This window comes from Petromyzon marinus, chromosome 29 (genome assembly GCF_048934315.1).
Source record: "Petromyzon marinus isolate PM22_M1 ecotype Great Lakes invasive population chromosome 29, UKy_Petmar_22M1.pri1.0, whole genome shotgun sequence".
Classification (NCBI taxonomy): domain Eukaryota; kingdom Metazoa; phylum Chordata; class Hyperoartia; order Petromyzontiformes; family Petromyzontidae; genus Petromyzon; species Petromyzon marinus.
The window spans coordinates 10,316,070-10,340,064 of record NC_133695.1 but is presented as its reverse complement, the minus strand read 5'-3'; the positions used below and the strand labels follow the sequence as shown (position 1 = coordinate 10,340,064).

At 44.8% G+C, this 23,995-nt stretch overlaps 1 protein-coding gene across 8 annotated transcripts in view; it reads right to left on the bottom strand.

Annotated features, from left to right (window-relative positions):
* LOC116947176 (estrogen-related receptor gamma-like) overlaps positions 1 to 23,995 on the bottom strand; it is a 404,855-nt gene that overhangs the window by 5,367 nt on the left and 375,493 nt on the right. For all 8 annotated transcript variants that reach the window (XM_076070555.1, XM_032962634.2, XM_032962633.2 and 5 more), the window contains one exon: positions 9,967 to 10,236. In XM_076070555.1, coding sequence (XP_075926670.1) covers positions 9,967 to 10,236 — 270 coding nt within the window. The remainder of the gene's footprint in view (positions 1 to 9,966; positions 10,237 to 23,995) is intronic.

Genomic DNA, 23,995 nt, shown 5'->3' with positions numbered 1-23,995 from the left:
AGGGCTGATGCTTACACATCACACCAGGTACTCATGCAAGGCTGAGTTGACCTAGGGGAGGCCCAGGACTGGTTTATATATTCGCCACTGTTCTTGGCCGTGAGCGGGAATCGAACTTGGACGGCGGGGATTTGTGGCGCCAGGATGCTAACCACCGTGCCACTGCTCCCCATACTCAACAAATTTACACACGCCTACTGGGTTGTAAGATGGACCCACAAACCCTTGCAGCTTTAAATAACAGGGGGTGAATAAAGTGCGTCTCATGATACAGTGAATACGGCACATGAGGCCTGTGCACAGCCTGCCACGCTGATTTTTCCGCGGTCGACATCCATGAATGGCTGCAAAGGGGGCTAGAAATCACTCGTCTTTTGTTCCCTTCCGCTGTCTGGGAGAAATTGATTCGTACAGAGGGGACTTGCTCCGGAGTCCACGGAAAAGCCTAAGCAGCTGTTTAGCTCAGCAGGTGGAACTGAGCTCATCTGACAGCACAGGGGGGGGAGCTGTGGTGACAGATCTATACGTCTCCGGCTTGTGGGGCAAGGAAGCATAATGGTCCCACCATAGGCGGCTTTGAAGCCGTTAGGCTTTAACAGGTGATGTGAGCACAAGTTAAGCTTTGGATCAGTGTTCTGGTGTAACCGTTTGCGGTTAAAAACAACAACAACAAAAAGTCGATGTCTGTCCATGCTCCGATGAACGTTCGTCCGGTGGTGTGCATCACCGTTGCCAGGGCTGAGTACAGATTGCCGTAGCAGCAGTAGAAGCTGTATACAAGCACACCCCATTGGAAGCAAGGCCCACTTGTGCTTATTATCGAAGTTGTGTGCTTGTATCAGAATGTTCTTTACACCTTCCCCCTCCCCATCAGTGTAACATAAGCACATGTGCTTATATGCAGATTCCACTGCACTATGTTGCTGTGGCGGGGTCAAGTATCTCCATAGGATGACCACTGTTGACATCCCAATAAGTGGTACTTATTTTGATTCATAGTTATTTATTTTTCGCGTTATATCGTATTGGTATAATGCAATTTTTTGTTTTTACAATAACCCTCCACCACCCGACAGAGCCAATCTGCTCAAGTTGTCACGCGGGAAAACGTGCCCACTGATTGGGTTTATCAGCACAAGCGAAGGAGGAACGGTCAAAAGCAAGCAAAGTTTTGCTGACGATTTGTGGACGGCGTTTTTCGCGCGCGAGATTACATTCAGCATCGATGAATTGCCAACAAAAGCTCGGCTCTCTCAATGCTTTGAGCGCCTCATGATCCGGATGAGGTCTCCAGCAAAACGTCGCGTGTAAAAATTGTTAAAAAAGACGTCGCTTGCTTTTCAACGTTCCCCGATTTGTCCGACAAACAAACCACAGCAAGAGGCTAGTTTATCCACGTGACAACTTGATTGAATTGGCTCTCTCGGGCAACGGAGAGAGTTATAATTAAATATCGACAATGTACCTGCACGACGATCTAACCCAAGAGAAACAGATTATGAATCGTAATATTGGTCGTGAAAACCCTCGTATATATGTAGTGGATTAACACGCGCATACAGGGCGGAATGGTAAAGACGCGGGAGTTATGGACGGTGGGGTTACGTCGGGCCGGCCAGGTGTGGCGGCAGGAAACTGCGGTAATGACGGGCACATTAAGCTGGAGAGCGATGCACTGCTGTGATTGGCTTCGGTTGTTGTCAAGGGCGAGGTGGCGCCAGAATGTCTGGGAATAGAGGGGGGCAAGTAACAGGTGCGGGGGGGGGGGGGACGCGGGCTAATTAATTGGTTGGTAATGAGAACGGGGATAAATTCGGGAGACGGGAAGAACGAGTTGAGTTGTCGCTGGGACTGGAACGAAGCAGGTCGGGGAGAACCGGAGTGAAGACATAGGAGACAGAACAGGCTAGCAGTAGAGCAGAGACAAGCAGAGAGAGACAGAGAGAAGCAGAGACAACCAGAGACAGCCGAGACAAGCAGAGAGAGAGAGACAGAGAGAGACAGAGAGAAGCAGAGACAAGCAGAGACAAGCAGAGACGAGCAGAGAGAGACAGAGACAAGCAGAGAGAGGTAGAGATACAGCGTGAGACGGAGACGGACAGAGACAGCGGGAGAGAGACAGAGATGCAGCATGAGACAGAGAGGGAGAGAGACAGAGATGCAGCATGAGACAGAGACAGAGAGAGACAGCAGGAGATACAGGGATACAGCGTGAGACAGAGACGGAGAGAGACAGAGATACAGCGTGGGACAGAGACAGAGACAGAGAGAGACAGCGGGAGAGAGATGGAGATACAGCAGGAGACAGCGAGCGACGGAGAGAGACAGAGACAGCGAGCGATGGAGAGAGACAGAGACAGCGAGCGACAAAGAGAGACAGGGACGACGCAGAGGGACAGTGAGGGATAGGGGAGGAAGCGGAGTGAGCGAGACTGGCGGAGCGTGGCGAGCGAGCTGCGGCTAAGCGGAATGACGGAGTCACAGACGTAATGTGAAGAGTTGTAATAAAAGTGGTGTCGGAGAAAACAAGAAAGTTGCCCTCGTCAAGTCGACCACTACATATATATAAATTGGTGCTTATATTATTGACTCTGTGGGCATGTTGATTTGCCGAATCGCTCAAACCCAAATGTAAACGCTCTGCGGTGCCAGCTCTGTGCTCGTAACCTTCACTGCCATCCGGCCAACCTGCTTTTATTTAAAATTATAAAGTACACACAATACGTTCAGAGTTGCAGTGCTTTTATGAATGTTTCTATTTTAAAGAAGGTAAGGCCCACTGAGCTATATAGATCTCTTTCAGAAGTGATCTGCCCATCACAACGAAGTGGCTTATCATGTGGAAATACATAGCAGCCAAATATACTAAACGGACGTTTCTTAATGCGGAGGAAAAAACCGGAGAACCTCAAGAAAAACCATGCTACCACGGGGAGAATGTGCAAACTCAAAATATACAGGCGTCAGGGTCAGGATCGAACAGATAACCTCCCGCATACCAGGCGAAGTAGTTAACATCTCAAATAATAAAATGAACTTCGTTTCCTTGGCTATTGTATCAATGACATAGACAATTTTGCTCCAATTTACTTGACAGCATCTATCTCAGCTAACAAAGGAAAAAATGAATAAATGATGAACCCAAGTAATTTGTACAAAATCTTTAATCGCTGGAAATTAATTACACTTGTTAAATCACCGCCAAATTGCACACTCTATTGAACATGCAAAAATACGTAATCATATTGCTTGAATATGTGATTATTACAGCTCTGCTTTCTTGTAAAGATTCTTCGCTTCAAAGTTGCAATCGTAATGAAGTGCATATTTATATTTCCCTGAAGAATGCAGAATCAGGCTTTCATCATGCCCTCTGGTTTAGCTTTGGGAGAAAAAAATAGAAGGGAGTAGAGAAATTTAATGACAAGTTTCCATTTTGCAACTGGGTAAGCGACTGTTGGGGGAATGTCTCTTTTGACGGGGAGAGCTGGTTACAAATAACGTCATCAGATTACTGTTACTCAGCACGTATCAGATGATTTACTTTATGCGACTGTATTTCAAACAACAATAATAATAACAAAATGAGATATGATCATGCCACCTGTCTGGGTTAAACGGAGAATATTAGGCAGCCATTGCATACAGGTGAAGCCCTATCTACAATGTGCAATGATAGAACAAGATTGGCTAATGTATAATGCCGTGCTGTTATTTCTGAGATAAAAGCTACTCGACGCACACATTTGTGTAAAAAAAAGAGCAATTGGGTAATCGCAAAATGTTGCTGAATGTAAAAAAAATCATTAGTAAATAAAAAAAAAATGCCATGGTCAGGTGATTGATAGAGAACTGATCCAGTAGCTGACACCCCGAGGATTTCAAACAAAGAAATTAGACATAAAACTTCTCAACTTTAAACAAGTGCGAATGCGGATGATGCCAGGAATTCTGGGGGCATGATAGCGTTCACCGGCTACAAAGTTCGGACGAGAATTGAGGCCAGTGTTACGGATGTAACTACGAGGTGGTGTGAGGAAGTTGTGAGCACTGCGTGCAGGATGAAGGAGAGGCAGGCGACTGAGACAGACAACGGAGTAGACACCGAGATTAATTGGGAATCCGCAACAGGAAGAAAAAAAACACACACACACACCTGGGATGCATTCGATCTACTTTGCAACAGCTGCCAAATGCTGCAGTGAGGAAGGCAGTGATTTGGTGATGTTGCAGTATCATCAATGGCGTTCGCTGCGATGGAAGTCTTGAATTGTGAACACTGATTACTTGTCAAAAAAGTAACCCTCCCAATACCTTGGCGGAATTACCTTCAAAGCGTTGTCGTGATGCGCTGATACCCCGAGCAGTTGCTGAGCAATCTGCCAACAGGACCACTGTGCAGTTATTCAAAGCCCGTGGTAGTGCTTGTGCCTGCCCATAAAGGGCTTGAAGCTATCCTTATTTGGGGAGGGGCTTTACATTGAGAAAATATTAATGAGATGAAAAAAGAGATATCGACAGATATAATGATCAGTTCAACACGCAGGCTTTTGCGACCAATACAACGATATGAGAGTTCATGACAGAAAGGAACACGTAAACAACAGCAATAATTAGCGTCACATTCTCTATTTGATCTGGGGGACTCCGCCGAGCTATGAAGCGCTCCTCCGCAGCTGTCCAATGCGGATGTGGTGAGACGACAGAACGGAGATGCGGACAAGATAGAAACAAGAGGGTTAACCTGCGTTTATTATTTTTTTATATACGTCTTGTCAACGTTTATTATAGCACTCAGATTGTAAATGTTGTGGCTCCGCTCTCCAACACACCGGTGTGCTGTACTAGTAACGAATTGGCCACGTTCTGTTCACGTGACAAAGTTTACTAATTGCATGTGTCGGGTGGTGGCGGGTTTAACGATATATTTACATACTTACGCGATCAAACGTAAAAAAAAAACCCCTGTATATTTTCTCGCATTAATCTGGGGCTCCACCTTGGGCCACTTGGGGTACACCCCCCACGCATTTGCTTAGGGTTGCTTATGCCCAATGGCGGAGCCAGGATTTTCAGATAGGGGGGCAATCTCTCCAGCAATAAAAATGATAGAGGAGTTGTTAGTAAGTAAGGACTTGTCCCTTGCTTTTTATTTGACGCGTGTGCGGCGACGGCGGAGCCATCGATCGAGGGTCGACTTCGAACCGCGTTGTGTGATCGGCATCGTGCTCGCTGAAGGTGTTGATGCCTTCAGGGAAGTCGTGTCCTGTAGACGCAACTGCGCACAATTCCGTGAGTCACTTATAACTGCTTTGCCGTTACTTATTGCCAATTGTGGACTCGGACTATTGTCCTCTCATCTCATAAAGTCCCTGGCACGTAATAATATGCCACACAGTGGCAGTGGGGGTCGCAAAATGCCGATTTATTACTAATAAACCCCAATGATCCTATCGAAATTAGGGCTTTCAATCGGATCATTAGGGGGGGGGGAGCACGTGCCACCCCCCCCCCCCCCCCCACCACTGGCTCCGCCAGTGCTTATGCCGAGCGCCACCACCTCATCCAAAGTTGCGGTTGAAGCCAGTGGAAACTGGGGACTGGAACCCGAACAGCTTGGGCCAAATGTCAAACTCTTGGCAACTCGACCATTGCCTGCAGAGGAGGTGTGACGAGATGGTCGGGGATTGGATGTGGTCAGAGAGGCTTGACCGTAGGAGTACAACGCTAGGGGATGTCACGTGGGCATGATTTACAGCAAGCCACTCGGAGTTCAACAACTCAGCTGTTGACACCTAATGGTAGCATTCCTGGCGATGTTTACACACACACACATGCCCGTCTGCGCACGCATACACACACAACCAAACTTTTGATGCTGTGAATTCACATTGGTGGTTTCAGGTGATACTTTCAAAGCTTAATCTGTCGCTGTCAGGGGTTAGGTAGGATTAGGCACGAAGCCAAGGAAGTTGGTGACACGCGGCATTTTTTTTTTTGGGCGCAGCAGAGAGACGCAGAGAGGGGTGGGGTTTGTTGGTGGGGCATACGGAGTCATCACTGTGGTCACCTCGTCACTTTGCATTGGGTTACTGAAGGGGGATGGGGTCTGGTCCAGGAGAAACCCTTAAACATTTAACGGTGGAAAGATGTTTTCTCCCTCGCCTGGTATGCAGGAGGTCATGGGTTCGATCACGACCCAGACTCCTGTATATTTGGAGTTTGCGTGTCTGTCTCTCTCTCCCCGTGGTAGAATAAATATCACGCGTTTAGAGAATTTGGCTGCTATAAAAATTCCACGGAATCAGCCACTTCGTTGAGCTATCATTTGTGGCCAGGTCACTTACTGGGCCTTACCTGGCAAAGGCCCCATTCCACTGCTGAGTTCAAACACATGCATTCCTAATCTAATCATAACCTAAACCTATTAGCGGCAAGAGTAAACAATGTTCAGGTAAGAACCCAAATCACATTAATTATATAACAATGGATTTCCAATCCTTGTTATGTGTGCATAGGTCTCCCTGGGAAAAGTCATTGTTTCTTAATGGCATTAGCGTGTTACCATGAAAGCCAAATTATTCCTTTTCATAGTAATATAGGTGCAAATGATATTGTAACAAGAGACAACATTAGTTCAACTTTTTATACAGTCAGGTGGCTCTGGCCGAGCGAGCGGTTGTGGGTTCAAATCCTGGTTGGGGCTTGTCTCAGCCCATCAACCCTCCGGTGGGAAGGGGGTCAATAAAGTGGGTAACACTTTGTGGGTAAGTCACCGGTGGTTCGTCCAATGGGATTAGCTCAACCACTCCATAAGAACGTGGAATTTCCACCTAACTGGCTCAGGGGCTGTGAATTTGGAGATGAGCACCGCCTCAGTGCTCGTATGAGCCAAAAAAATAAACAAAAAAATCACTTTGGCTTGGGGCATTCACAATGTGTCAAAGGCAATGCCCATTATCATTCAAGTAAGACTGTAAGGGTTGGCATCACTGCATATTATGGGCTAGAGTGGGGGAATGGAACATTTCAGAGTAGCAGTGGGTAGACACCGGCACTCCATTAGTGCAGCCAGACATCGCTGATTGCGTGGATTATATTTTGGACCACGTCCTATTTGCGAGCACTTTGCAGTCGGCGTGTGCCTGTGTGTCTGTGCATATACGACGGGTGACTAGAAGCCTCTATTTTATTAAATGATCCTCTACTCTGTGAAATTAAATGTTTCAACACAAAGTAAAATGACTGCCAATTGAATAGCCACTGCCTATGGGTGTACGGGCAATTACGGGCATAATTACTTATTTATATCCCTTATGCAGAAGACGATGACAGTCACCGATTGAGTCAACGCATTTTGTTTGTTCAAATAAATGTTTCGCGTCCACCAGACAGCCTTTGTTTTACTGGACAGAGGGGGCAAAAAATTGCATGGCCTTGAGCTCGCGATGAGACGGTCAGTTGTGGCACAGGGGGGGAAGTTGAGCTGCGTGGACTTGGAAACAGCTGCAACCACCAGTGGTGTCAGGATCGACCTCTGTGGAGGAAGGCTCATGAATGATGTTTCCCAGGCTGCTGTTAGCAGCAAGGAGGCAGGGGAAATGAGGCTCACACAATAACGACGACCAGAGCGTCAGGTGAGCTCACATTGAGAAAACTGGCACAGTGGGGGAGAGCAGGTGGTGGAAACTGTCAGCCGACCTGATCTGTCAGCGAAAAAAAAAACACACATTTGGTTCCGTAGGATAGTGCCAGCGAACCTTTGTCACCTCATGTCGCTTAAAAAGTGAAACTAGCCTGGCCTAAGCACCATGGTGATGTCAACACCGCTTACTGATGAATGGTGGCTGCTGTCGTGTGTGTGCAGACATGCGTGCAGGTTGCCTGCTATTTGAAGAAACTCAGATGTCGCCAACTCGTGCAATGTTCAATATCTCCGTACAGTTTAAACATGGGCATGTAATTTCAGGAGAGGCCACTAGCTGGCTACCAGGACCAAGAATATCAGGGAACGCTTTAGAAATATACCTTAGAGATCAGGCCAACAACGGCAATTTCAAAACAAGAACTTCAGTGAACAAAGGAGCAATTTGCGTGGTATTCAACTGAAACTTTATACCTGGCTAAGTGGAACACCACTTGGTCTGAGTGTGGCTCATTTGCAAGTATTATTAGGTACTGAAGACCTTTGAGAGCACAGGTTATGTGAGTGTGCATGTTGCGATCAGGGGGGGACGGTAGTGTAGCGATTTAGTGCACTGCACTACAAACCCAGCGAATCCAAGTTCGATTCCCACTCGCAGAAAACACCAGGGACTATTATCTGAACCGGTCCTGGACCTCCCCTAGGTCGACTTACCCTCAAATGAGTACCTGGTGCAGTGTATAAATATTGCCATTGGGGAGACAAAGGCGGTCGGGCTTGGGGCTGGCCACCCACCCCCTTGTGTGCTGTGCCGGCCTTCATAAGTGCTACTCGCTAACAGCACTTGCTCCAACAGCCTGTTAAGGCTATAGGGGGATCTTTGTCTGTGTTGCTGTCAGTGAAGCTAGTATTTGCATAAACGCCGTGCATCTGTACATCCTTTTTGTTGAACGACTGTTGAATCAGGGCCTCGCTCTGCCATATAGGGTTGTCAGGTTTATTTGATCATTGTAAACAAAAACAGTGTTTATTTACCAGGTAAGGCCCACTGAGCTATAACTGTGCAGCTCGTTGTCAGAAGTGACCTGGCCACGAATGATCGCTCAACAAAGTGGCTTAAAATGTGGAAATTTATAGCAGCCAAATACTCGAAACGCACGTTTCTAAGTGTGGAGGAAAAAACCGGTGGGCCCAGAGAAAAATCCACTCGACCACGGAGAGAACATGCAAACTCCAAATATACAGGCGTCGGGATCGAACCCACGACCTCCTGTATACCGGGCGAGGTAGTTAACATCTCACCACCGTGGTGCCCGGTGGTGAAATACTTTCCCATGGTGGCTAGTGTGGCTTGGAAAACAAACAAAAAAGAACACGCACAATTTTCCAACATCGAGAGGGGGTAATTATGTAACCATTATCTAGCTCCATCGATGTGTCTACTAAATGATACACATTTTAATAAGATGAATTACATCAAATTTGCTTGATTTTTTTTTTCATGGCAAGAGCACAATTTGTACTTTTCTTTCTTGTGGCGTGTGGTGGCGTGTGACAGTGGTGATCCTGCAACTTAGACGCAGGTTATCGTGGATCCACGTGGGCACAGCCGTTGTGTGCATGTGACACGCACTCACCCACGGGGCAAGTGAGCCGCCTGAAAGAGGCAGCACAGCAAGTATATTCGTGCAGAATTTCAGTAGCATCCACTCGCATTCACGAGTTTCCTTGCAGAAATAACACTCAACCACTTCTGACTTGATTTCGACTTTTGCATCACTGAATTACATCGCCAGTGGTGCAGTTGTCAGAGAAAATGACAGTGAACCGCATCGCTAAGTTCAATTCCGAGCCATGGCTAACATCAGTCCCAGCCCCTCTACATTTACGAACCTGCAGTGGGCAGCGTGGTCATGTATGGTTAGTCTGCGTGCTCAACATCTCCTCTCTCGCCTTCACCTCCCACGTAATACTGCTGCCGCGTGGCGACAAAGGCTTGAGCGGCGAACGTTTGACCGACGAAATGCTCAACACGTGGCCTGACCCGGAAGTCCACACTCGCATTACAAATGACCCTAAAGGCCCGCTCATACTTGCTCGTGCGTTCAACAATATCGGAGACCGACACGGCATCAGGCGGTCCTTCGTCCAGCAGAGTGGACCGATAACAGGGTCCCCCCCATTCCCACACCTTCGATTAGCACAGTTGGCCACGTACGGTGCGAAAGAAGTTCAACACACATACGCACACGCGCACAAAAGGGCCACACGTTATTTTCAACGAACAGACGCGCACCCCCGCATCGCCGCGCGTCCCTTACCGGAGTTGACGAGCGCGATGGCCTTGAGTGCCACGAACTCCTCCCTCTCCAGCTTGAGGGCCTTGTACTTGCGCACGAGCTGCAGAACGGCCGAGTTGAGGTCGAGGAGGCCGGCGAGCCGCGACAGCTCCTCGTCCATGACGAAGTCCTCGGCGTACACGAGCTCGTCCTCGTAGGGCAGCGAGCGGAACGCCACGCCCAGCAGCAGCACCTCCATCCACGCGCTCTGCAGCAGCGACATCTGGTCGCCCAGCGAGAGGGCCGAGAAGCCTTGGGGGGTCGCCGCGATGACCCCGCCGCCACCACCACGTCGCGACGACATCGGGGAGATGGAGAGTTGCGGGAGGGAGACGGTTAAAGGGTTGGGGAGGGCGGTAGAAAGTGGTGGGGGGTAGGGGGGGCCAGGAAGGAGGGGAAGGAATTTGTTAAATGAATGTAGAAAATACGATAATGTTATCAGCAGGTGTTGCTCTCTCAATGAATATCTTCTGAGGCACCAAAACTTAAAACCATCAGGACCCTTCCTAAGCTCTCCCGGAGCTCAGCCCCGGGCAGCTCCAGATTAAATTAAGCTGTCATTTTCATTACTATTATCAATCCTACTACTGTGGATATAATTATCATTATTATTCTCTTCCAAGATGTTTGGCCAGCTAACCGCCACTCAATTTGCTCTCTGGAGCTCCCTCTCGTGGGTGCACTTCTGCCGCCAGTAGTGCTGAGCAATCAATTGCAGGGGTGCACCTCTGCCAACTTTCACCATCTATATTCTTCTCATAATCACCACCAGCAACAACAGCAAGATGCAAGTAAGTGGCGCTGTGGTGAGAGCATTTGTTTCGCGGCTGCAAGGTTGAACAAAAAACACGTGTAGATGCAACAAGTAATGCTTTTAATTTTATTTCACTGAACCAACAATCACTGGGTCTTCCAGCTGGAAGGAGAATAAATGATTCCATTCATACGGACGTAAATATTTATCCTTCTTAACCAATGACTGAGTCTCAAATGCATTTTTTATGCAAACAAAAAAAAACCGGTGCAAATATTTGCCCTGGCCTTCTTTGGGATGCCTTTTTTGTTTGAACTAATTTACAGTGATTTTACGAAAAAAAAATTGTAGGCAAATAAACAGCATCCAAAGAAATACGTAATTATCTGAACGTTGACCCAAGTGACCCTCGATACAATACATCCTACTTAGCAGTGCGGAGGCAGAGGTATAAGTACCATGCCGAGTCCGGCCTTGATGTCCAGTAATATGGCCAATTCCCAGTACTGCGCGTCGGGAAAACGCATCTCAAAGACGATTCAGGCTGGTCTGGATTTCTATTCTGGCCAGGAATGCTAGAGACAAGTAAATAAGCTTAAATTTAGCTAAGCAACATTTTTGCAATAGAATCACAATGGAATATCATGCTATTGCGTGGCTCTTCCAGGGCCGATTCCCTGTTAGAATTCCATTGAAGTGAATGGAGATGCTAACATGGGAATGGCCCCAAAAAGACGCGCGATTCCTACAGGAATCAGCCAGCGTGGAATCGTTGGACAAATGCATGCGATTCCTGTGGGAATCCTCCAGCGCTTGTTGTCACAATATAAGATAGATGTGCATTTTGCACCTGACTTTATTAAAATGAAAGCCTGAATCTTGCTATTCATTGCCAACGATTTAATATGCGAATTTTAGTCAAGCATACTATTACGATTGTGCAACGGAAACTGAGTTAATTATAATTGCTAGTGTTTCAGGTTTTACCTTGGGCAGAATTTTAATAGTCGCTTGTCCTCTGCCTCTTTAAACGCAGAGCCAACACCACAAGCCAGCCGCTATTCCCTACAGACACGCTTGCAGTGGGGCCTATGCCCATGCTAAATTCCTTCTGAACCAAGGCAGGAACAGAACATGATACTGGTCCGCGTTCTTTGTAGGCAATTACATCGCCGAATACGAAAGGAACAAAAAAGTGTTTGTTATGCGCTTGAAGGATGTACGGCAGATGGCATGGATAAGCTATTGCCTTTATTAACTATCTGTCTTTATGCCTGTTATTACCATAATTAAGTCTAATGATTTACCTATTGAGTGATAGAGGATGTCTCTAACAAGGGCTGCGACTACTGATTTCTATCAGACCACCACCTTCCCGGCTGTCACTGCCGTCAGGCCATCCAATTTGTCTTATCTGATTAATAAATATGCTGTGTCCGTGTGCATTTAACCTGTTTAATGCAGAGTGTGTCTGCTGAAATACAAATGCCTTCCCGGCTTCCCCTTGCATGAAGCTTCCTGTACACATCCCACACCGTTTTGACGTGTCGTGCTGGTTTTCATCTCGCACACGATGATCACACATGTTTAGCAATGTGCAGCGTACGCACGCACACTTTAATTTAGAAATGCTTCCAAGTGTGCCTTGCCGTGTTGCTCAGGAAGGATTTATGATTGGGGGCATGCCTTAAAAGTATTAATATGAGATGCAGCTGAATAGCTCAAGTGCTAAATGCCATGCCTATATTTGAGCACTGAGTCAGTTCCACTGAGAACCTACAGTACAAATCCTGGGCGGAATCAATCCGAGTTCTCATGCACAGTGAAGTTTGTACTTTCCACCATGAAGCCCAGGTCAAAAGGTAAAGGTGAAGCCCTGTAGTTACTTCCTCATGCCGCTGTTGGCGGAAGGGCACTCCGCTTGAGACATCACTCGAGAAGCCCTCTAATGGGATAATGTGGCCCACTCTCCCACGCCTGGGCAGATGTATTGAAAGAGGTGAGAGTACCCACGTTTTCCTCATCACGCAAGTAATGCCGACCAAGTGTGGTGTTATTTTCATTCCACTATATTCATGAAGTACCTTCCCCCCCCCCCCCCCCCTAGTCCGCTTTGTGACCTTGTTGTTTATTATAATATATATGGTTCCGGTATTCTTATGGCGATTATTATTAGAATTCCTTCGATAGCGCATGCCATTCTTTCGACTGCACACTTCAATCCAAAGAGCTGTGATCCAATGCCAGTACGGTCTCACCTGGTTTGGAATCAAAACATAAGTGGTTCATTTTAGTTGACTGGTGACAGCTGTTATTGCCTAAATTTTACATTCACATTCGATTGTGCGAATCTAATTTCATTAATCAAATCTGGGAAAAGGAATGAATCTCAACCTGGCTGATTAGTTGCCCTGGAAAGCGTATTCGTGTTGGGAGTTGAAACGACATTATCACCACAACACTAAATCTTCGCGTAGTTTGACCAATGGCAATGCTATCACTGGCGTCTGGGCAGTTCAGCAAAACAGCACACTATTCAACGAACCAATTTCAAAGGGGTCAACGGTGTAATTCCTACAGAAAGTCACAAGTTCAATACCCTGTTTCGGGGTTCGATCCACACATCCATCGCACCAGGGGCTGACGGACCAAGTGCACATTGGCGGGATGTCAACAGAGCCCAACGCACCTCCGGTTGGCTACGTACGGTGTGAAGGAAGTTCAACATACGATGCAAAAACAAAGGCAGACGTTTGTCCACATTTGGAACACCGTGGTCACAATTCGGGAGGAGGAGGCACTCCGCTTCTACCTTACTGCACTTATATAGAATCCAACGGGACGCGATCAGGATTTCAGACGATCCAGCACTCACGGAATAACGCTGGATCCTCGCTCACTGGCGATGAGGCACCTCCTTGTCAATCTTCAATCGCTATTACTTTGGTTACTCTTCTATTGTTACTACTCTGGTAACCCTTCTATCGTTACTACTCTGGTTACACTTCTATTGTTACTACTCTGGTTACTCTTCTATTGTTACTACTCTGGTTACACTTCTATTGTTACTACTTTGGTTACTCTTCTATTGTTACTACTCTGGTTACACTTCTATTGTTACTACTCTGGTTACACTTCTATTGTTACTACTCTGGTTACTCTTCTATTGTTACTACTCTGGTTACACTTCTATTGTTACTACTCTGGTTACACGTCTATTGTTACTACTCTGGTTACTCTTCTATTGTTACTACTCTGGTTATACTTCTATTGTTACTACTCTGGTTACACTTCTATTGTTACTACTCTGGTTATACTTCTATTGTTACTACTCTGGTTACACTTCTATTGTTACTACTCTGGTTACTCTTCTATTGTTACTACTCTGGTTACACTTCTATTGTTACTACTCTGGTTACTTTTCTATTGTTACTACTCTGGTTACACTTCTATTGTTACTACTCTGGTTACACTTCTATTGTTACTACTCTGGTTATACTTCTATTGTTACTACTCTGGTTATACTTCTATTGTTACTACTCTGGTTACTTTTCTATTGTTACTACTCTGGTTACACTTCTATTGTTACTACTCTGGTTACACTTCTATTGTTACTACTCTGGTTATACTTCTATTGTTACTACTCTGGTTATACTTCTATTGTTACTACTCTGGTTACTTTTCTATTGTTACTACTCTGGTTACACTTCTATTGTTACTACTCTGGTTACACTTCTATTGTTACTACTCTGGTTACACTTCTATTGTTACTACTCTGGTTACTTTTCTATTGTTACTACTCTGGTTACTCTTCTATTGTTACTTCTCTGGTTACTCTTCTATTGTTACTACTCTGGTTACTTTTCTATTGTTACTACTCTGGTTACACTTCTATTGTTACTTCTCTGGTTACACGTCTATTGTTACTACTCTGGTTACTCTTCTATTGTTACTACTCTGGTTATACTTCTATTGTTACTACTCTGGTTACACTTCTATTGTTACTACTCTGGTTATACTTCTATTGTTACTACTCTGGTTACACTTCTATTGTTACTACTCTGGTTACTCTTCTATTGTTACTACTCTGGTTACACTTCTATTGTTACTACTCTGGTTACTTTTCTATTGTTACTACTCTGGTTACACTTCTATTGTTACTACTCTGGTTACACTTCTATTGTTACTACTCTGGTTATACTTCTATTGTTACTACTCTGGTTATACTTCTATTGTTACTACTCTGGTTACTTTTCTATTGTTACTACTCTGGTTACACTTCTATTGTTACTACTCTGGTTACACTTCTATTGTTACTACTCTCGTTCCACTTCTATTGTTACTACTCTGGTTATACTTCTATTGTTACTACTCTGGTTATACTTCTATTGTTACTACTCTGGTTACTTTTCTATTGTTACTACTCTGGTTACACTTCTATTGTTACTACTCTGGTTACACTTCTATTGTTACTACTCTGGTTACACTTCTATTGTTACTACTCTGGTTACTTTTCTATTGTTACTACTCTGGTTACTCTTCTATTGTTACTTCTCTGGTTACTCTTCTATTGTTACTACTCTGGTTACTTTTCTATTGTTACTACTCTGGTTACACTTCTATTGTTACTTCTCTGGTTACACGTCTATTGTTACTACTCTGGTTACTCTTCTATTGTTACTACTCTGGTTATACTTCTATTGTTACTACTCTGGTTACACTTCTATTGTTACTACTCTGGTTATACTTCTATTGTTACTACTCTGGTTACACTTCTATTGTTACTACTCTGGTTACTCTTCTATTGTTACTACTCTGGTTACACTTCTATTGTTACTACTCTGGTTACTTTTCTATTGTTACTACTCTGGTTACACTTCTATTGTTACTACTCTGGTTACACTTCTATTGTTACTACTCTGGTTATACTTCTATTGTTACTACTCTGGTTATACTTCTATTGTTACTACTCTGGTTACTTTTCTATTGTTACTACTCTGGTTACACTTCTATTGTTACTACTCTGGTTACACTTCTATTGTTACTACTCTGGTTCCACTTCTATTGTTACTACTCTGGTTACACGTCTATTGTTACTACTCTGGTTACTCTTCTATTGTTATTAGTCTGGTTACACTTCTATTGTTACTACTCTGGTTACACTTATATTGTTACTACTCTGGTTACACTTCTATTGTTACTACTCTGGTTACACTTCTATTGTTATTACTCTGGTTACACTTCTATTGTTACTACTCTGGTTATACTTCTATTGTTACTACTCTGGTTACTTTTCTATTGTTACTACTCTGGTTACACTTCTATTGTTACTACTCTGGTTACACTTCTATTGTTATTACTCTGGTTACACTTCTATTGTTACTACTCTGGTTATACTTCTATTGTTACTACTCTGGTTACTTTTCTATTGTTACTACTCTGGTTACTCTTCTATTGTTACTTCTCTGGTTACTCTTCTATTGTTACTACTCTGGTTACTTTTCTATTGTTACTACTCTGGTTACACTTCTATTGTTACTACTCTGGTTATACTTCTATTGTTACTACTCTGGTTACTTTTCTATTGTTACTACTCTGGTTACTCTTCTATTGTTACTTCTCTGGTTACTTTTCTATTGTTACTACTCTGGTTACTCTTCTATTGTTACTTCTCTGGTTACTCTTCTATTGTTACTACTCTGGTTACTTTTCTATTGTACTACTCTGGTTACACTTCTATTGTTACTACTCTGGTTATACTTCTATTGTTACTACTCTGGTTACTTTTCTATTGTTACTACTCTGGTTACTCTTCTATTGTTACTTCTCTGGTTACTCTTCTATTGTTACTACTCTGGTTACTTTTCAATTGTTACTACTCTGGTTACACTTCTATTGTTACTACTCTGGTTACTCTTCTATTGTTACTACTCTGGTTACACTCATATTGTTACTACTGTGGTTACACTTCTATTGTTACTACTCTGGTTACACTTATATTGTTACTACTCTGGTTACACTTTTATTGTTACTACTCTGATTACACTTCTATTGTTACTACTGTGGTTACACTTCTATTGTTACTACTCTGGTTACTCTTCTATTGTTACTACTCTGGTTACACTTCTATTGTTACTACTCTGGTTACATCTTCTATTGTTACTACTCTGGTTACACTTCTATTGTTACTACTCTGGTTACACTTCTATTGTTACTACTCTGGTTACACTTCTATTGTTACTACTCTGGTTACACTTCTATTGTTACTACTCTGGTTACTCTTCTATTGTTACTACTCTGGTTACACTTCTATTGTTACTACCCAATCGTATTGTCTTCCAAGGTCTCATAATCTTGCTCAACTCAAGAAACGTAATGACTTATCTATTGCACCTTTAACCGCACCATTTGTTGCTGGCCACTTAGCCTTTGGACCTGTGCTCAGGAACAGTTTCATATATATGTTTTTAAAGTGATATTACCATGATGCAATGATCCTGCCGAAGCAATGTGAAATTTCCACAACTGGGACTGCAAAAAAAAACAACCTCATGTGAACGTGGAGACACTTTAGGCTTTTTAAATTTATTTTTACATCCACGCAAACCAAGCGTGTTGTTTATTTTTGTTGCATTGTGGAAATTGCTATTTACAAGGTCACCGAGTGCTAATGGAATGCAGGTAAGTGAAATATAAAAAAAAAACCGCCCAAGATTTTTTAGATTAGACAATAAAATAAAATGATTTTGCCAATACAAGCGGGGATTATTTATGCACTCCCTACTATTTGGTACTCTCAAAGGGGTCATAAAATGACCTCGGGAACAAATTTATCTCCGAGAGAACTTCATTTGGGCTCGCGATCCCAGCGACGGAGTGCTCTCCTCTCACGAACTGTTCACAGCATGCTCGGCTGATTAGTGTGGAAAAAGTCATCAATCACGTTCGGTTGAAATCATCAGCAACGGCGACTAATCCATTGGAGTGTTAAATGCACCATTACTGTATTTATAGTTTTCGAATCAACGTGTTATTTTTGCGCAAGATACATTTAAAAGCAAGTTCGCGATGAGGTTAAAATCAAGCAATGTCTCTATTTGTTTACTCATGGGCAAATTATAAACGCATCAGTTTATGCACTCTATGATAACGAGTCATTTTTAGGCCACACTCTGGTCGAATTAATAACAACACCGTGCTGTGTGAATCATATTGCTTAAATGAAACTAATTTTCAGAAAGTTACTGAGATGTTTTGCCCTACAGTTCCCCAACTAAGAATGTATTTGACCGACTCTTCCACACTGGCAAGAGCAGGCAGTACCCACATTTACCCCACTGCATGTAACCTAAACTTGATTTGGCGCTTTCGTGACAGCAGGAATTACTCTTTTGGTTTTTTCGGTAAAGTCACGTAGAAATAAGAAATAATAATAAAATTACATAATAGCATACGACGTTTCGATTGCAACGCAAGCAATCATCATCAGGCATAGAAGAGCTAAATTTAAGAGAGAGAGAGAGGAAACACAGAACCGCAGATATATATACAGACACCTAAGTAGAGGGAGTGTCTGTATATACATGGAACCTGCCGATCGGCTAACTTGTGGTGTAACCTCATTCCGTGCGCCAATGTTCCGAATTGCCGCACTGAGAGATCGAATCGAACCGGCGACCTCCGGATCTCGGGTCCAGTGGCGCTACCCATTGCACCACGGCTGGCAGCATCGCAATATATTTCACAGCTCAACTTGCATAGGAACAAACAGGCTCTCCGGAATTGTTGCGGACAAAGACAACGACATGGAAGTTGAAACGCGATTACAAATAACGGTGTTAATACGCAGTCGGCGGTTTTGTTATTTCGCCATTGCTGAGTTCGAATTTTCATGACAGTTAACAAAAACACAAGGGGAATTAAAATGATGACAAGGAAAAAATAAATGTATTCAATGTTTCAGTTGAAGAACTCCCATTAGCCCCACACATTAGTTCTGATGGAAGCCCATCAGATGAAACATTGACTGATTTTATTTGTCTTTAGCAATGCCAATTTAATTGCCGCATCATTTTTAAACACGCTTTTCTGTTTAGGTCAGCAACATCGACATCTTGGCCATCGAGTCTTCAAGTCAGGGTTGTGGGTTCATCTCCAAGTTCTCTCTCACTACATTATAAGGGCGCAGTCATTGCATACAAAGTGCCTACTGCAAATGAGCCGCAATCCCTTTCTGATCTCGTCAAGGAGCATACACCATCACGCAAACTCCAATCATCCTCGCAGCGGCTTTTGGCCAGCTATCGAACACAGAGGTGTCACCGCATCGCATTTCGGAATGCTCTTCCTTCCATTATTACGAAGTCACTGGGAGCTATGCACTTTTAAATCATCTAGATGGACAATCTCATTTCTTTAGAACTTATTTTCGTGTTTAGTTGATTGTTCTTCCCCCCACACCTCCGATTAGCACGGTTGGCCACGCACAGTGCAAAAGAAGTTCAACAACATTCAAGAAAACGTATTAAGTGGTCACACATTGCTGTGACCGTTGACTAACGTAAGTGGGCTGTGGGCAAGACACACCGCTCGACGGGACGATGACCTGGTGGGCGAGAACGGCACTGGTGTGGAAGCCAAGGGAGGACACGAGCCTGAGAGGGTGCGCCAATGTGGAGATGGAGCGATGAAATCAGCTTATGTGGGGACGCTGGGGTTGATTGTTGCATCGCAGAACGGTGAGGAATCGCCAATCGGTTGGGGATGATGGCGACGATGATGATGTCTCTAACTAGCGATAGTTGCTCACGTCTCTTTAGGAAATGAGATAATGTATCTGAATTTGGATCTGACTGAGTTAAACACACGGCATTGTTTGATTTACTGAAATATAATAATAGGATTAGCCAGGAGCCAGTTTTGGGTTAACTGGCCGGCCATATCAGCAGCAGTAATGGTATCGGCCCGGCCACAGGTGAGTTGACAGCATGGGAAGAGGCGCACGGGGGTGGTGCAGGTAACGGCTGGAGGAATACAACCCCCCAAGTCAGGAGATGCTTAATCATCAGATACACATCTACATCCCATTGGCGGGATCGATAGAGGTGGAATTGGGGGTGCCTCGATGTGCGCGTGGCGCTCGTGACGCTACAATGTTTACACACTTAACGGAGGCTGGCAGCACGCCTTCTATCGGACGAGATGGCGGTGCCGATAAGGAGGGACGTTGCGCGTCTGCAGTCACCTCCAGCGGTTTCCAATGTGACTGCAGGGTTTCTGCCATATTCAGGGAAGTGACCTAATTACGTTATTTCATTTGCAACTGAAAATACAAAAAAAAGTGGTTTGAGTATGTTCCGATCAGCACTCGGCGGATATCAGCCCCCGTCAGCCGTCCGGAGCGATTTTCGGGAAAATTCCAGGTTCATAGGGCAGGGAACACCACCGCTGCCACTGCAGCTGTCAACCAAACCAAGTGCAGCAGCTCGCCAGGTGGTATTTTACGGACGAAATATGGGATTGGAGAGGATGCCTCCAACGTGGGAGGCGAAACGTCGTGGAGGAGAAAGGAGAAGCGCCCATAATGGCTATCCCGGAAGAGCAGCTTTTTTAATGCAATTCTCGGACCAAATACTGTTGACAATGTATCAACACATGGTGTAAAATATACACGGCAATCGTATCAGGATTGGTAAAAAAAATACCCATAGCTACTACTCATTCTAGAGCAAAAATGTAATGTTGTATTGCCAGGTTACAGCTCAGATGAGAAAGCAGCTGAACTTGCAGTTATGGAGGTCTCCTGTTAAGTTCACCACCGCCCACAGGCAGCTCCATGGCTCAAGCTCCCATCCAATCCCACTCCCACCTCGTAACCCCACAACATCACTCTGTAGCAGGCTTCTTGAGCCACGCGTGGCTACGGAAGGAGGAGAGTTGAGATGGGTCTCCCAGCGCCTTCCTTCACCGGTATTGCTTTTTTTTTATTAAGGCGGCACCATTACCAGATGCAGTTTAACGCAATTCGCGTGACAAAGTCGAGTTCAAATGCCAGCCAGGGTTCAGCTCGGGCCATTGTCCCTCCAGGGTTAACAACAACACAGGCGCACGTTCAAGTGTTAGCACCACTCGCTGGGAAGGCATAAGTGGTTGTGCTATTATGGAATATGACATTTCCACAACGAGCTCAGGACCACTAAAGGAGATGGGCACCGCGCATATTCACTTGGTGTTTGTCTAATGCCATGCTATATCTGGCCAGGTGGTGCTACTGCAGAGTGCTCGACTTACAGTTCGAGAGTTCAACTGCTGGTGTCGATAAACTGAGTGCGACTTTGCGGGAAGTCAACGACCACGGCTTATGCTATTGAGGTACTAGGGCCCCTGCCGTAGAATTGTGAAATTTTCGCCGCTGACGCCAGCAGCGACGGTGAGCGCCACCGCACACTGGCTTTAACGATGAAGGCAATGTGACGGGAAAATATGTGAGCAACACAAGGTACGAGCGCATCGCAAGGAATGAGTGAGGTCCCGTCTTTCAAATGAACAGTGGGACGGGGTGGCACTCATCTCCACTGGCGGTCCTGAGCCAGTGGTGGAAACTCCACATTCCTATGGCAGAGGGAAGGGGGGGGGGTTACTAAAAAGTAAATTTGCGAATAAATGCAACTATAACTAAGGCCTTACGTGCATTTATTACACATCACTCCATTAACAGTGCACATGACGGCTACACCTGCATAATGATCAGCTGTCCAGCCGATCACATGAGCGCGGTCGTCCCCCGAAATAGCATCAGCAGCAGGAGCAGCAATTTTCCATTGAGAAAGGACTCGGAACGGAACGTAACTCGGTGGCCGGTGTCTCGCCGGGGGGCAGGGGGGGTGGGGGGCTCTGCGCGGCTGGCGAGTGCCGGAGGGGCTCAGGGACGGTGCCGCCGAGGAATGCGCGCTCAGCGGCAAACGCCGCCGAGTGGCACTTAGCGCGCCCGCGCGCTAATCCGCAGCGCCGGTTAAAAACACTCGCATTCCCACAGGGATAACGACGGCCGGCGGGGAGACACGCGCGGGGGCGGGGAGGGAGGGGGGCTTAAACTCCCCCCCCCCCCCCCCCAGAAAAAATTACACGGTCGAATTAATTGATTATATATCGCGTCGTGAAAATATAATATGTATTTACAAGCCACCTATTTTGTGTATTCACCACCACCCTCGTCGCCCCCCCCCACCCCACTCCATAAACAGGAGATGACCGTTTGAGTTATGGTCGAAACGTCGTGAGATTTTTTTTTTAATTGTTTTATATATATTTTGTTATTTTGTTGTTTCTCTTCAACGTGACTTTACCGAAAAAACTAAGAATATGAATAGGAGAGGTCTCGTTCACTCCGGTTGATCTCAAGATGGACCAATGTGCAACTTCATTGGTGATCTTCTGCCACATTGCTGGAAATTCCACATTGCTATGGGGTGAAATTCAAATTCCAGCCGAGGGTCAGCCCAGGTCATTATCTTTCAAGAGTTAATACAGTGAGTACCGCTTTTGCCGGAAAGTTAATGACAGGGTTGTAAAGGGGCATTGATCAATCGAGTATTTCTCGATTCGTGACGCTCATGATACGTGCATGGACTTGCACATGTACGATTCGATCGATTTTAAGTCAATGCCGGCGCTTGTAAAATGCTACATCAAGAAATAATGGCGCTCACAAAACGGTACAGATGTGTAAAGACATATGAAAGGGAAAGAAAAAAGAATGTAAAAAATGTGCTTAAAACAGCATTTAGAAAAAAAATATACGGAATTTTCTTCAAATTGAATCGCAATAACGAAGTGCATAATTTCTTCCGATGTGGGGGGGCGGGGGGGGGAGGCGGCGAAGTTCAAGGTGTCACACCTGAAGAAGCACTCCCGGACCCCATAGAAGGATGACGCATTTAGAGGCCAACTGGCCATGGGAGAAGGCAGGGTTTGGCAACGGTTTATCTACCACCGACGACTTTCAGACTGTCACTTAGATTCTGGAAAAGGCCACTTAAAGTCAAAGTACCATTGCGCCTAGATTATGACTCGTAGACTACTATTACTGGTAGACTACTAGACTATGCTCTTTGCTTCTTTCGTTAAAGTCACGTGGGTAGAAAATTAATAGATCACGACATTTCGATCGCAACACAAGCAACCGTCATCAGGTGGGACAACCACGCCAAGAAGAAAAAAACTGCTGAAGTAGACTAAGTCGACTATGAAAACATGTTCGACCGCGTGGAAATTGATGCAGACATCCGAGCTCTCTTACCCGTGAGACTCACCGTTTTTTCATGGTTTTTGAGTGTCACACGGCATGGTTTGAGTGTCACACGGCATGGTTTGAGTGTCACACGGCATATGCAATTGATTCTCGTGCTTTTGTTGTTTATCTGAAAATATCTCGGCCCGATTAAATGCGGTGTCTCACCAGCAGCTGCCCACGATCCAGGCCTCATTATTATTATTATTATTTGAGGGTCAGCTCCAAAAGCATCGTCTTTACTCGCAGACTTTCCATGAGAAACAAGCGGGAAATGAAACACAACTGTGCACGGTTATCACAGCAATACCTTGGCATACGAACATTCGATGTACAAAGTTTTCTGTGTAACAAACTTTGGATTTATTACCATTATTTCAATGGTAAAAGTAAAGTAAAAGAATAATAAGTAGACACCCAAATCACTAAATGAATGACGCACATATGTCGACCTGCGGTACGATATAAATAAGAACTAAATAACATTTCTTCGCAATGTTTCTCTTACTTATGCCAGTTTGTTTATTTATTTTAGTACTGCACAGTATCAAATACAATACAACTTTCAATGTAAATTGTCTTTGTTTACAATACGAATGGTGTCTATCATGTCAAATAGTAATTTACGAAGGCTGAGAACGCACCCTCATGGTACTAATGTTATAAGTTATTCAATGTAGGAAGTCGCAATATGTATGAACGAAGCTCCAGGAAAGCATCTCCTTCGTATATCACGGTATTGCTGTATTATTATTATTTCATTTACACGCGGGGGGTATTCACTAAGTCAGGCGCGTGGAACGACCGGCCCGCGGGCCGTATGAGGCCCGCGAAATCACTTGACAGTTCCAGCCATCACATTTGGGGCGAGTTAATTAAATGTTTGACCAAATATAACGGGCTAATTTTTAAGTTGATGATTTTACGTGGCCGTGCGAATGATGTTATAAATATCCAAATGGCCCTTG